The sequence below is a fragment of the Poeciliopsis prolifica genome, unplaced genomic scaffold, assembly GCF_027474105.1.
Source record: "Poeciliopsis prolifica strain line A6 unplaced genomic scaffold, Auburn_PproV2 SCAFFOLD004, whole genome shotgun sequence".
NCBI lineage: Eukaryota > Metazoa > Chordata > Actinopteri > Cyprinodontiformes > Poeciliidae > Poeciliopsis > Poeciliopsis prolifica.
The window spans coordinates 2,822,332-2,837,695 of record NW_026562379.1 but is presented as its reverse complement, the minus strand read 5'-3'; the positions used below and the strand labels follow the sequence as shown (position 1 = coordinate 2,837,695).

Here is a 15,364-nt window from a genome sequence, read left to right as displayed (position 1 = left end):
ATTTGCTCATTAAAAAAAAAACTATATTCTTATGTTTCTTATTTCTGCACTGTTAGTTTTTGAATGACAGAACAGCAAATTTTAACTACAAAACTTCAATTCTCTTTCAGTCGGTCCCCCACCTTAATTCTGGCAATATTTTCTGTAATTGGAAAGTGTCGTATGCAAATCTGAGGAGCATAAAATGCTGTTTGTCCCGTCCAAAGGGTCAAGATTGACCCATAAGGCAGCTACAGCTACAACCTCATTTCAGTTCAATCCAAAAAGCAGAGGCCAAATCAGCTTGTACCCAGTGGGACGTTGCTGAGGAGAACAGTGGCCTGCTTGTTTTGTCCTTGGCTTTATTTGCCTGATTCAGGAGAACTGGGCCACAACAACTGGCAGCACAGAAAATTTGGCACAAGTAACACTTTCTTGTATATTTATCCAGTTGGCTCTCAGCCTCTCTGCTTGTTATTTATTTATAAGGGCTCATCCTATGTCTTTAATGTTTTTATATAATTAATTAATTTAATTTAAAATTGCCCTAATTCTGCTCCTTAAATATGTGTGTGTGTGTCTCTTTAAAACTTGTGTGGCTTTGGCTGACTGTTTTTTTTATCTGCAGGAACCTTGGGGAATTGATTGACCGTTTTGTGGCTGATTTCCGAGCACAAGGCCCACCCAAGGCAGGGACCGAGGAGGGTGGCGCGGTGCTGCCCAGCTGTGCCGACCTCTTCGTTTACTACAAGAAGTGTATGGTCCAGTGTTCCCAACTGAGCACAGGCGAACCCATGATCGCCCTCACAACAATCTTTCAGAAGTTCCTCAGAGAATACGCCTGGAAAATCCTTTCTGGCAACCTGCCAAAGTGAGAGTTTTTTTTTTTTTTTGATCAATTACAAAATGTCTGGAGAAACTTTAAGAAATCAGCTGGTTGACCAAATCAGATTATTTTCAGCTCAACTTTGTCTGACGATTTTCCAAAAACTTCAGCTTTTCTTTCCTTATTCCACAGAATGTTTTCTTAACGGTGTTGGGGATTGCTGAGGTTACTTGTTTCAGATACAAGACGAGCCTTTGTGTGCTTCTGGTCAACAGTGGTATTAGCCCTGAATCTGTATTTAAATCAGGATCTGAGGCGACACATTCACAGTTCCTACTTCACATTGTGAGAAAGGTTTTATTTAAGTGAAAACTTGATTCTATGGGCCTGGCGTTAATGGCCTAATTTGTAAAAAATGATAATAATTATTATATTTTCTATATAAACTAGGCCAACCCTGGTTCTCGAGATCTTCTGTCCTTCAGGTTTTAGCTGCATCCCCCTCCAACATAGCTGACTCAAATGACTAAGTTATACATAATAACAACTACCTCGTTATGGGTTTGGGGCAGGTTTTGACAGGTACACTTCATTCAATTAGCTCAAAGCTGCAATGGCTCCAGCTTATTTTTTCTCAACTCTTGTTTAGCCTCAACAGTTAACATAATCATAACTACAACACTTCAGTAAACAACTTGTTCAACAGAACACTTCAAATACTGTGAAGATGTTTTTCTAAATGCTGTTTAGAACTGAATTTGCACCCATACTGTAAACAAACCCAGCTTTGGGAATTTACAATTTTCTAGACGGTAACAAACTCATTTGTTTGAGCCCGCCACGCCCGTGTTTGTTCATTCTTTTTGGTAAATTGCAGGCCTGGTTTGCAGTTATATGTGAAACCACCATGTTCTGTCTTCACTGCATTTGAGGGATAAGGATGGCATGCCATGAGCGATCTGGAGTTGGTTATGTTGTGGCAAAGCCTAATATGCTACCAGCGAAAACATCTCTGGCTCATTGGCCACATCAGAAATCATCCTAGGCTGTGGTGCACACACACTCACATACAAACACACACACACACGGACTGAGATATCCCTGCACGCTAATTACAGCATTGTTTGCAACTAATGCAAGCCATATTCTGAGCCATATACAAATACCGTCATGGATGCACTCAGACTCTTTAGAAATCCACACACTTGCAGACACCCATCAAGTGGGGTGTGCTGTGAATTAGTTTTGTGAGGTTTTGAAAGGGGCCCTCAGAAGGAGTTTGAACTATGTTGTGGTTTTACTCACGTCTGTGTTATGACATTTATTAATATTGTGTCGCCAGTGTGGCCTCTTTGGACCCTGCTTAGTTTTTTTTTTTTTTTTTTGCATCTGTGTATAATTATGTCCATTGTGGCTAAGTTAGTAAAAAATGTCATTTTTACCTGTAGTGGAAAAATATTTATATATATTCCATTGAGAGATTAGAAAAAAGAGAGGGCAATGTAGCCCTAATAAGGTGAAAAAAAATCTTTGGTTTGGCATTAACTATTAAACATAATCTTGTTGTGGAAATGTTCACAATGGGAAACCATCTTTATACTCAAGACTAACAGCACAAGAATTATTTTTTATAGTACCATTAGACAAAATAATATTGAGTTAATTTTCTAAATCGGATGTTGTATTATTCCAAAATAATCAGAAATCCCCCCAAAATTACCAACAAAATCTTTATATATGCGATTTTCTTCACAAAACACTGATGCCTTCCTGGAGGATTCTCTTTCATTTTGTCAAGATCAGGGTAATCTTTCTAAAGAATTTTTTTTTTTTCTGACTGTACTCATCATGTCCAATAGATTAGAGTTAGTTTCTACAGTCAATAATCCAAAGATTGGAGTTGCAGGTTTTTGTTTTGATTGCCTCTGATCTGTGATTGTCAGATGGAAGAAAAACAATCCAAAAGAGATTGTCACTGGTCAGGATATTGAAACCTATCATTATAGATTTAATTTAAAAAACTGAATTGCTTAAAATAAATCACCCAAGCAAGTAGAGCATTTTTATCTTATGTAAACATGGTCTTCGTTGTAGCTTTGGTTACCTCAGTAAAAGACTTAACAATTATTTAAATGCAAATGCGACTACAAGTAAGTTCAGTCCTAAAACCCGTGCAGATTTGTCTGTATTATTTTTATTCAATTGTAGCTTTACAAAATATAAGTCATGCTTCATTAATAAAGAGAACTTGAACATTGAAATTAGTTTGTATTGTTCGTTTACAAAAAATGTACTTCACCTGAAAAAATAACACATTTGGCAAAGATTAGAATTTTAAAAACGTCATTTGTGGTAAAGCTGACCCCGATTTACAGAAATTGCAGTGTTTCCTCTCCAGCTTGCCTCGAATTGATTAAGAATCGGCTCACATAAGCGGCTATTGTTGATTATTACTACTGAGCCCCAATATAAGAGAACCTGTAAATAATCTCTCCACATTAGCCACCTCTCCAGATCAACTCCAGTGTTCAGTTTGCACAGAAACAAACTAAACATTGCACCTACCTTTATGACAGGAAAAAGGCTATGAGGCAGGATGACAGTTCTACCAGCAGTTACTGTGGGACTCACCTAAAATGATAGGTTAGAAATGTTAGTACAATTTGATGGAGAGCCTAATTATGAAGTTTTTAAGTGGTTCACACTGAACATTTGTGCCGGTCTGACACACTAAGTGCTTCACATGCTCCTGACAGAGGTTACCAGGGTCTATCTCTGATGCTATGAGTGTACGCTGAATAAGTATTAAGGTCAAATACAATGTTTATTTTAGTTAAAAAGACTTGTTAGCTAGAAAGGCTTCAGGTCATTTTGGACTCCTGTTTTATACTGATGTGCTTCCATTTTCTCCCAACCTTCTTCCCCCTTTGTGTCTGTAAACGAATAATTTTGCTCCCACATTCTTAATAGTTGTGTATAAATTTGTTTCTCTTCGATGACTTGTGAAGAATTATATAAACCCTGGTTCACTATTAGATTTGTTTTTATGCCAGTCTCGAGATCCATTATAACCTAAACATTCATTATCTGTTAAGTGTGTAGACGTTTTGTGTGACATGCTTAGTTTTTACTTTTTCTACCACTTCATAATTTATGGATGTGAATTTTTTTGCCTACCAGTCAACTTCTAAGGCTGTACATGCTTTGAGTAACTGTAAGGAAAAAAAAAACTAATTCAAGTAAATGAATAATTCTTTCTAAATCCTAATTCCTTTGCTTTTTGCTCTTTCTTTTTTTGCTGTTTTTTTTCTCAACCTGTCCAGATCCAGCAGTAACACCGGGGGTCTAACCATCACCAGTCTACTGAAGGAAAAAGAAGGCTATGAGGCAGCAAAGTTCAATGTAGATGAGCTCTGCCTGATCTGCAGCATCCTTAGTACTGCAGAATACTGTCTGGCTACCACACAACAGGTAGGTGCATAAATTATGGCTGGCATTTGCAGAACAGTTTATGCAAAATTTCACTTAATGCTCTACGCAGCCACGATCAAGCCACTATTGTATGCACTCTTGGCAAAAGGTTGTAAAGTGTTGTTGTGCATTACATTTCTTGTGTATATATGTTTCAGCTGGAAGAGAAGCTCAAGGAAAAAGTAGATAAGGTCCTGGTGGAGAGAATAAATCTGACCGGGGAGATGGACACTTTCAGCACGTAAGCATTTTTCAGTCCACACTCAGAACACGCTCATCTTCTGTGTGATAACCAAATTTTAATGTTTTCTGGGGGTTTTTTTTTGTTTTGTTTTATTTTTACAGTGTGATCTCAAACAGTATCCAGCTGCTGGTTCAGGATCTTGATGCTGCCTGCGATCCCGCTCTGAGTGCGATGAGCAAGGTTTATAAAAACAGTCAAACATTTAGCTCATTTAATAAAATTAAATCAAACAGCTGACATTCATTAAAAGACAAATAAACATATTTTTGCCTGTAGCTGTAATGTCAATAGATGTTACAACACTGCATTTCTGGTGGTTTTGTGAACTTATCGCTCCCACCCAGAAGCACATTATAATTCTGTCTTTGTCTGTAATGTAATTAGATTAAATGGGTTGTCACATCATGTAAGCCGCACCATTAGATGTGTTTGCGACCCAATCTTCTGCTCACTCTCTGTCTCTCTCGCTCTCTTGCGATCTGACCCTCAGATGCCGTGGCAGAGCGTGGAACATGTGGGTGACCAGAGTCCTTATGTCACATCAATCATCATGCACATTAAGCAAAACGTGCCCATCATCAGAGACAACCTTGCCTCTACTCGAAAATACTTCACGCAGTTTTGCATCAAATTTACAAAGTATTGCACACAGATGCACTTTTTTTTATTCTAAAGGTACTTAAGTTGTTAGAGCTAAATGTTTGTCACTTTTATCTTTCTTTTTTAGCTCGTTTATTCCTAAATTTATTAACCACTTGTTCAGATGTAAGCCTATCAGCATGGTGGGAGCCGAGCAGGTAAGTTTAATTTGCTTCAAGTTCTCTTGAGGTCATTTCCACCGGGTGAGCATTTTACAGATGTGGCATTATACGTTTCTTTGGTCATTTCTCCACCAGCTACTCCTGGATACACACTCCCTGAAGACAGTTTTGTTGGATCTTCCATCCATAGGCTCCCAGGTGCTCAGAAAGGCGCCTGCCAGTTATACCAAGATTGTTGTGAAAGGCATGACACGTGCAGAGATGATACTTAAGGTGAGGAGTTGTGCTAAGGTATGGAGGATCATGTGCCAGGCTTCTGTGCAGCAGACGCATTCTTTTTTCAAGTTCGTATGTGTGTGGAAAATTAAATGAGTGCAAGCTTTACTTAATGAATTTTGGAAAAACTCAGCCTCATCTCTTAAAACCACTGAGGATTAAACAGCATAGCAGTCTTGGATAAACTCAGGATTACTTTGCATCTGTTTAACTGACGGATTCTTAAGAGATCTTAAGTTTAACTCTATATACAAGACTGCCGAACTTAAACACAGTATTACTGATTTGCTGGTCTTATAGCGCACTTCATATTTTATGACATTTAACTTGGTCGTTTTTACAACCGGAGCTTTGGGTTGGTGCCCTTTTAAGGCTGGATTCTTCAGATAAATCCTCTTACGTGTGTGGCCTGAAAAAGATTTTCTTTATTTCCATTTAGTAGAGTTGACAGTAAAGAGCTGACATGCCCCACATGTCAGCTCTTCACTGTCAAGTCTATGTTTGATAGACGTTTTTGTCTAATATAACTAGACAAAACAAGTCTGTTAGAATTTTGACCAAAAATATATTGGCAAAATTAAGTACAGGAGGGTTGAGGCAAAAGTTTACATTTACCTATCATGTAATTTTAGGTTTCAATCGTTCTTATTTATAGTGTAAAGATTATGTATCATATAACTCCAATGAATTTTAAAACAAAAATGTTGTGTTTGAATTTGAAATTATTTCTGGATTTTCTCTGTAACATTGGAGCCTGCCAATGTTATGCACAGACTCCAATACTAAATAAATACCGTACTCTAATATTGGTTAAATGTTCCTATGCAAACCGCAACAAAAACACATTTTTATTGAACTCATCAAACTTGAAGTTCTGGCAATATTCTTCAGAACTGGTCAAGCTCAATAAAATTGGTTGTTTTTGAATTTTTACCCAACCAACTTCTGAGCATTGTCCACAAATTTTCAGTGAGTTCCAGAGAGTTCAAGAGTAACTAAATCCCAAATACATTATAATTTTGCAAATAAATTGTCTAAGATGTAGACTACTAAGTAGTAGAGGGGAGCTGGGACCATTAGAGCCACTGGGAAAGGAGTATGAATGTCTCCTTAAGATGCTTTCTATGATTCTCTACAAATGTGGACATTTTCTCAGAAATTTGTTGAGTTCTGCAATATTTTACCTAAAACCATCTCAGTGCTGCCCTCTTTAGGCTGAACAGTGACTACTTTATGCAATGCACCAGCAAAACAACCTTTCAGCCACGACGTAACTTGACATTTCCTGTAGTGATCATAAGCTTGTAACTGTGACCTTTACTTCTCTAAACATGCTTCTTGTCACTGAAACTGATCCAATTTTTCTTGTCTAACCATGAAACTTTATTTCAGATGACACCTGGATGGTTGCAAATTTCAGTTGAATGTAAAGGTGTCGACTTTTTTTCGCTCTGCAATTTCTTTGTTTATTGTTTTGATCGTTTCACCCTGACAAAAGAATTATCTCAAATTAATAAAAGCCCAATATGGGTGACATGCATCCCCATGTTGACTCTACTAAACTGAATCTACTTTTCCATCGATCGAGGTTCCACCATGGAAAGCAAGAACAGACCAAACAAACAGTTCTCCCATCAGTGTTTGTGGTCGAACCACTGAGCCAGCTTTAAATGTTTGCCTCGAGTTAGTCACTTGAGCAGATTATCCACTGCGAGTGTATTTTTGGCAGAATAGCCCTTTAATTGTGTCTTTATCCCCTCTCACAATAGCACTTTATGAGCATGTTTCCACAAAATAGCTTATCTCACATGAGGCGAGAAGAAAACAGGACTGGAGCTGCACTGGTTTAATGAACAAGCAACAGGCCAAGACCAGGCATATACCTTTAAAACCAGCGTGTGGTTGTGCCTGTGAAAAGGTGTGTGCGAGTGTCTGCTCGTGACAACACCCTCCTCCCACACATGCAGTGCACCGCATAGCAAATTGGATGATGTTTCCAGCGAAGAGGGCAATCATAGGACAGACATTTTTTCCTTTTCTCAAAATTACCTTATGAGGCTCTAGAGGACACCGGTATGTGGCGGCCATACAAAACCACGCCCTAATTAAACGTCTCTGGGGTGTAGAGAAATGCACGTGCTCCCTTGATTTCTACTGGACTCCCAGGACGGCTTTTTTCCTTCCTCGGGTTGGTCTTTCTTTGTGTTTACACTGAGCCTGATCTGCTTGTGTGATTGTGCTGCCTTAGCCCCTTTTCACTGCGAGAGCATGAGATAAGTGAGCCTGTCTTAGATGAAGGCCTTGTGGCACACTCACGTCGTCTCACACACTGACACAGACAAGCCCTTCTGTCACCATTTCATACTTGGTTTTGTGTCGACGTCTGTTCTCTGTGGCCTCTTTAAGCTTTGACATGGTCCTCTGCAGGAATAGCCTAAATATATATAAATGATTTTTCATTCATCTCATCTGATTCGAATTTAACATATTTTCTCTTTTCAAGGTTGCATAAATTCATTCAAAGCGGCCCACTCCTTTTTTTTTTTTTTTTTGATTGCCTGAAGCCCCAATTTAACTAGAATGAATCTATCCAGTTTCTGAAGAAGTCAGACGGAGATAAGGCTGCTTACAGGCCTTAGATTGATTAAAGTGCATTACTTTGAAAGCAGGGTAGAAAATCTCATTGTGAATGCTTGACATTATGTACGAGGAGCGATATAAGCAGAAAATTGTTAGTGCCGAGTGTTCTATAGGATTACATTTTTGCAACGGCAGATACCAAAAACAACCCAAGAAACTGAAAAAAGCAGAAATACAGCAATACAGCATATGTAATCTGTTGAAATTTTTTTTCATGAGCGACAGTATATTGGATTAAAATAGTTTCCAGGCCTGGAAAAAGAAAACTGTAATTGTGTAATTCCAGAATTTCTCTCTCCTCCGTTCCTTGTTTCCTTCTTATTTAGAAATTTCTGCTATTAAGTTGTGGAGAAATGTTGGACTTTTGCTCTTAATATTCTGCTAAAATGGACTGAGGAGCTGTGAGCCTTTAAAAGAGCAGAATTTTTACATAAAAAAATGAGTGTGTACCTTGAGTATTTTCTCAAAGCTAAACCAAAATTAAAGAATGACTTCTGAGTATGGTGGCAGACTCTCTGAAAACACTCAAGCAAAGTGTTTTACTCTGGTGATTTTTGGCTTTTGACAGAGAGGAAAGAGAAACTTTTGGCCTGTGGCCAGCATTTCAGCCATTGACTTTATGTAACATTGATGTTCCTCCCAGGTAATTGCTTCCACCTTGGGCTCAGACATCTCAAAGACAAGCCTATTGTCAGAAGGTCAACACAGGAATTTCTCTGCCTTCACTCAATGATAGTTTCAAATTGCACTTCAGGATGCTGTGGACTCGAATTAAATCTGGTTTACCCTGACAGTAAAACTACAGTTTAGCGTGAGAGTTGCAGGAGCTTCACAAGTGTTTAATGCTTGTTGTGAGATAGTCACAGCTGCCAGCTCCACGTTTATTTAATTTCAGACCAGCCGGTGCTTTATACTCAAGCAGTATTGTTTTAAGTTGTTTTTTATACCCTTGAGAGCATATGTAAATAATCCAGGGAGGGAAATTGGATTTACAAAAGTCTTGATCCTGTTGGTATGATATTCAAATCAGCTTTTCTAAGCATTAGCATTTATTCACCATTGCATAAGTTTGATCTGTTTTCATTTGGGAAACATCCGTTGCTACTTGCTCTGAACTTTCTAATCTAGTGCTTTGTCTCCCTGCATCATTGTGCTTGCTGCAGCAAGACTACTTGAGCTTAAAGGATTGAAAACAAAGCTAAAGAAAAGGGAAAGTTTGTCATCAATGTTATGAGAAGCAACTACATACATCCTTGCTGCCTTGTTTGGATTTAAGGAAAATTAAGGAAAAGTAGCAGTCAGGTCCTGCAAATCAAATGCAACTGATTTGTTGATATCCAGTGATTGGCACATACACCTCATACCAAGCACAGCAAAAAATCTCAATCAGGATGACTGACAAAGAAAAGACAAAGCTGTTCAAGATAAAGAATGTCCTGAAAAATGCTACAACAGAATCTGTGTGTAAGTAGGATTCTGATTCTGTGTGGGTTTGCCACTGTTGGATCACGGAAAGATTTGCAAAAGGGCTTACCAGACACATATTTACAGCAACCCCAGGGATCAATAGAGCCTTGAATCCCCACCTGTAAAATGTCACTGAAAATGTCACTAAAACAGAGGACCCCAGAAAGATGAAGGTTTGCCACAATTATAGAAAAAATAAAACTTAAAAACGTCAGAGATAAGTAACAATAGTAATCTGTTACTTATTGATGAAGAGAAATCGAGTGCAAAGATATGCAAGCAACAACATAAAATGTAAAGCTCTTGTCATTAAAGAAGCAAAAGCATGACAGAAAGTTGAGTAAAGATCCTGTCTCCTAATAGTAGCTGTCAGATTCTCTGCTTTGAGCGTTAAAAAATGAATCTGTTTGGGCTCACTGTGTTGTGAGCCAGAGCTCAGTTATGTTCAAAGAACATAAGACTCTCTCTGTCTGTCTGAGATGGCCTCTCCTGGCCTCCACAATGCCTGTGAGACGTGGCTGTTTTCCACACTCTCTCAGCCCAGCCCACCATAGCTCCAGCTTTCTTCTCTTCTTCTGAAGTTTTCTTTCTGGGGAGCATTTCAAAGGCAGCCCCGTCCCCACCCCTGTCCAGGCTGAATTTTTCTCCATTTCTCGCTCTAACGTTTAATGCCCTTTTTTCATTCCTAACTCTACCAATTTCTTTCCCTTTTTCATGTTCGCGGTCCCCGTTGGCCTTTCTCTTGGCCCGGTTCCAGGACAGTTGCAAAGTAAATCACTCAGTTAGCAGGTCCCATAAGAAAACAGAGAATTCCAGGGAATCCTGAGCCTCTCCTTCCTGCTCTTCCCTCCATTTCTGTCCTGCTGTGATTCCTGTATGCTCAATGTGCAGCTCATAGATTTTAATTTGCGTAAAAGAAGCAAAGCTTGCATTCACAAATAGCATGTTGTAGTTGGAATATTGAGGGAAGGATTTTGTGAGCAGGTTGATGCTGTCAGACAAGCTTTATTCTTAAAAAAAAAAAAAAAACCTTTTCCTCATTTTGCACTTTCAAAAAAAAAAAAAAAGGTCCTTTTTGTGTCTGTTTATAACCCATATCAATTTTTATTTTGAAAAGTTTTCTTGTGAAACTATTTTCTATCCACTCGTGCATGATGTAACTGGTTTGCAAACGGTGAAAATGTAAGCGGTATGAAGACTAAATAAAACAAGAACTCTGACTTCACATGTAGCTTCTTTCACTTGGTTAAATCAAGTGGTCCCCTGTATGTGAATCATTGAGGCCCCACATGAGATTGCTCAAAGTCCTCTTGTGTGGTCTTATGGTGGTTAATTGGAAAGTGGCAATGAACAAGTAGAAAGGTTAAAAACTACAATAAACTCTAATTGTTTCCACAGGTGGTGATGGCCCCACACGAACCACCAGTGGTGTTCGTTGATAACTACATCAAACTTCTGGCCGATGGCAACCCAGAGACCTTCCAAAAGATTTTGGATATGAAGGCAAGTTGGGTGGTTCTACCCGTGTTTTAAATAAATCGTTGTTTATTGTGCTAGCTTGTGATAATTTGTTCCAGTGAGCTGAAAGGAGGTCTAAAATGACTAATTGTAATTTAAATCAGTCCTTAGTTGAAAGCAGTCTTTCAGTCTTTGATCATCAGTGAGAACAATGTAACATTTATTTTCACAATTTTTTTTATGGATTTATTTCATTTGAAATAAAAATCTGACTAGAGGATTTTAATAAGTGCATTGACAACTCAATCTTACCATTTATTGTTGGAGTACATTCTTGGCATTATTCTGTTGCAGCAACAAGTTGCCTAAGTGCATCTTCCATCACACATTTTACAGGAGCTTTTGATATGTCATTATATCCAGCTTTCGTAGTGTGATACAGTTAGGGCCAGAAATATTTGGACAGTGACACAGGTTTTGTTATTTTAGCTGTTGACAAAAATATGTTCAGAAATACAATTTATATATAATATGGGCTGAAAGTGCACACTCCCAGCTGCAATATGAGAGTTTCCACATCCAAATCGGAGAAAGGGTTTAGGAATCATAGCTCTGTAATGCAGAGCCTCCTCTTTTTCAAGGGACCAAAAGTAATTGGACAATGGACTCCAAAGGCTGCAAGTAAATCAAAAGGCCTTTCCCTCGTTAACCTGTAATCAAGTAAGTAGTTAAAAGGTCTGGGGTTGTTTCCAGGTGTGTGGTTTTGCATTTGGAAGCTGTTGCTGTGACCAGACAACATGCGGTCAAAGGAGCTCTCAATTGAGGTGAAGCAGAACATCCTGAGGCTGAAAAAAAGGGAAAAATCCATCAGAGAGATTGCAGACATGCTTGGAGTAGCAAAATCAACAGTCTGGTACATTCTGAGGAAAAAGGAATTGACTGGTGAGCTTGGGAACTCAAAAAGGCCTGGGCGTCCACGGAAGACAACGGTGGTGGATGATCGCCGCATACTTTCTTTGGTGAAGAAGGACCCGTTCACAACATCAACTGAGGTCCAGAACACTCTCAGAGAAGTAGGTGTATCTGTCTCTAAGTCAACAGTAAAGAGAAGACTCCATGAAAGCAAATACAAAGGGTTCACATGTAGATGCAAACCATTCATCAATTCCAAAAATAGACAGGCCAGAGTTAAATTTGCCCAAAAACACCTCAAGAAGCCAGCCCAGTTCTGGAAAAGTATTCTATGGACAGATGAGACAAAGATCAACCTGTACCAGAATGATGGGAAGAAAAAAGTTTGGAGAAGAAGGGAACGGCACATGATCCAAGGCACACCATCCTCTGTAAAACATGGTGGAGGCAACGTGATGGCATGGGCATGCATGGCTTTCAATGGCACTGGGTCACTTGTGTTTATTGATGACATAACAGCAGACAAGAGTAGCCGGATGAATTCTGAAGTGTACCGGGATATACTGTCAGCCCAGATTCAGCCAAATGCTGCAAAGTTGATCGGACGGCGCTTCACAGTACAGATGGATAATGACCCCAAGCATACAGCCAAAGCTACCCAGGGTTCATGAGAGCAAAAAGGTGGAATATTCTGCAATGGCCACGTCAATCACCAGATCTTAACCCAAGTGAGCATGCATTTCACTTGCTCAAATCCAGACTTCACGGAAAGACCCACTAACAAGCAAGACCTGAAGGCTGAAGCTGTAAAGGCCTGGCAAAGCATTAAGAAGGAGGAAACCCAGCGTTTGGTGATGTCCATGGGTTCCAGACTTAAGGCAGTGATTGCCTCCAAAGGATTCACAACAAAATATTGAGAAAAAACTTTTTGTTTGGGTTATGTTTATATGTCCAATTACTTTTGAGCTCCTAAAATGTGGAGTGTTTGTAAACAAATGTGTACAATTCCTACATTTTCTATCAGATATTTTTGTTCAACCCTTTAAATTAAACGTTACAATCTGCACTTGAATTCTGTTGTAGAGGTTTCATTTCAAATCCAATGCGGTGGCATGCAGAGCCCAACTCACAAATATTGTGTTACTGTCCAAATATTTCTGGCCCTAACTGTATGTTGAAGTCCTGTACAATTCTTGAAATTTCACTTAACATAGGTACAAGTTGAAAGTAATTGGTTAATTGGTCGGGCCATCTGCTCCGGTGCAGCCTGCAGTCGGCTGCATAAGAGTGGAAGTAGCGATTTTGTTTTTTTGTTTTTTTTTTTTTTACAAGCCACTGACATGTCTTGTTGGCATTTCAGCCTGCTGAGCAGCAGTGTGCAGCAGGAGGTGGAAGGGTCACTCTGTGCTCCACATAGATCTCGTCACTCTTTCTGGAGTCTCAATGAAGGGACTTTAAACTATATGAATAGCATGACAGACAGAGGTTAGAGGTTATAAAATCTTGCTTCACTTAAAAGTTTTTAAGTTCACCCATTTTCCCCTCCATTGCTGTTTAAACCTATGTACGCTTTTCTTTTTCTCATAAATTAACCCAGTCTGGTGGCGTAAGAGAAAGTCATGGAACTGATATTGAATGCCAGACCCACACCCTCAAGCATGCTCTGTAATTGTTTCCTTTTATATTCATTGTGTTGTTGGTGTGGGTTTGTATGGGTGTGCAGGGTCTGAAGCGCAGTGAACAAAGCAGCATGCTGGAGCTCTTCAGGCAGAGGTTACCCACTCCACCCTCTGGATCTGACAGCGGCCCATCCCTGTCCTTCAGTGCCCCCACCCCAGAGCAAGAGTCGTCTCGTATCCGCAAGCTGGAGAAGCTCATCAAAAAGAGACTGTGAAGAGACTCAGATCTTGATCATAACAGGCGCTGGTGGCGCCTTCAGGTGTTTTGCAGTTACGCATCTCAAAGACTTTATTAGACTCGATTCACTTAGAGTCGAGAGCTACAGAAAGAGGAAAAAGTTGGCTAAACTTTCTCGGTTATGAAGAAACTTCCTCAACGGTTTGTTGCTGTTGCACACGTCCTGTATTTCTGCAAATTTCCACCGTTGTTTCTGTGACACTAACGTCAATTATCTCAGATGACCTAATGTACTATTGCTGATTAAATTCTGCTCAGAGTGTCTCCTGCTGCTCTTTAATGCACCTAATCATGGATGATTCTAAGATGTTCATTAAATTTACTGTTTCTGAATATTAAGAAGAGGATGGTGTATCTTTGAATTAACTGTTTCAGCATGAAGGAGAGTGGATTGAAATATTATTTGTGTCATCTTTAAAGGAGACTTTTCTCTCAGGTGTTGATGTTGTTGAAAGAGCAGTGGCCTATAACCATCACACACATCTGATGAAGCAGATCCGACACAGATCTGCTGTTTCAGTGAGCAGACGATCACATGCGACGCCTTGCAAATTTATTCTTAGCCTTTGAACTTATTCATATTCTATCACCTTTCCTGTTTTATATTCATACATATGGTATTTAGATCAACATAAAGTAGTACATGACTGATGTGGAAGGAAAATATTAGTGCTTTACATAATTGAAAGTCTGAAAATTGTGCTGTGCCTTTGTTTGTAGCCTTCTCTGATACCCCTGGATAAAATATATTGCAATCAGTTTCTTAATGGTGTCCAGGTGTTTGTGATTTAATTTACATAAATAGCTATTGCTGGAAGGTTTGTTAAAGAATATTGACAGGAAAGGGGATGCAAATGATTGCAGGAATTTTCAGTATTTTATATGCAAATAAAACATATTACTTCCACTTCACAATTCCATACTACTTTGTGTTGGTCTATGGATTCCCAAAAACAGAAGTTAGTGGTTGTAACCTGAAAAATGTCAACATTTCACATGAGTGTGCATGCTACAGTGCACATGTGATTAAGTGCAGGTAGTTATTTGTTTATGAAACAGATCAATATTTAGAAATTTGGTTACACACGTCTGATCGGCTATCAAATAATGCATCATGTGTAAGAATCTCTGCACTACAAAATAAAACTATTCATTTACTGCACCTATTTATTTTTCTTCCAGGTTCGCCATGCTTCTTACCAATCTTGGTTTTGTACACTCCAAAACCAAGATTATTAAAACATTTGCGCTGATTCCGCCTCTCCCCCTAAATGGGTGGGTGTTATTTTACTTGCACGCTGTGCACAATACCAGGAAAGCATATCAACCTAAGCTTAATAAGGTCCAATTTCAATGTAGGTCTGGAAAAATTCCCAAATCCTGGCCTGGCCTCTTCTTGCCAATTATCTTCCG

At 39.1% G+C, this 15,364-nt stretch overlaps 1 protein-coding gene across 2 annotated transcripts in view; it reads left to right on the top strand.

The window, feature by feature from the left end:
- vps53 (VPS53 subunit of GARP complex) overlaps positions 1–15,113 on the top strand; it is a 31,871-nt gene extending 16,758 nt beyond the window's left edge. For both annotated transcript variants that reach the window (XM_055028412.1, XM_055028411.1), the window contains exons 14-22: positions 608–850; positions 4,129–4,276; positions 4,435–4,517; positions 4,622–4,700; positions 5,011–5,159; positions 5,248–5,317; positions 5,417–5,554; positions 11,063–11,167; positions 13,758–15,113. In XM_055028412.1, the coding sequence (XP_054884387.1) occupies positions 608–850; positions 4,129–4,276; positions 4,435–4,517; positions 4,622–4,700; positions 5,011–5,159; positions 5,248–5,317; positions 5,417–5,554; positions 11,063–11,167; positions 13,758–13,928 (1,186 nt within the window). In that variant the 3' untranslated portion in view covers positions 13,929–15,113. The remainder of the gene's footprint in view (positions 1–607; positions 851–4,128; positions 4,277–4,434; positions 4,518–4,621; positions 4,701–5,010; positions 5,160–5,247; positions 5,318–5,416; positions 5,555–11,062; positions 11,168–13,757) is intronic.
- The last annotated feature ends 251 nt before the right edge of the window (positions 15,114–15,364 follow it).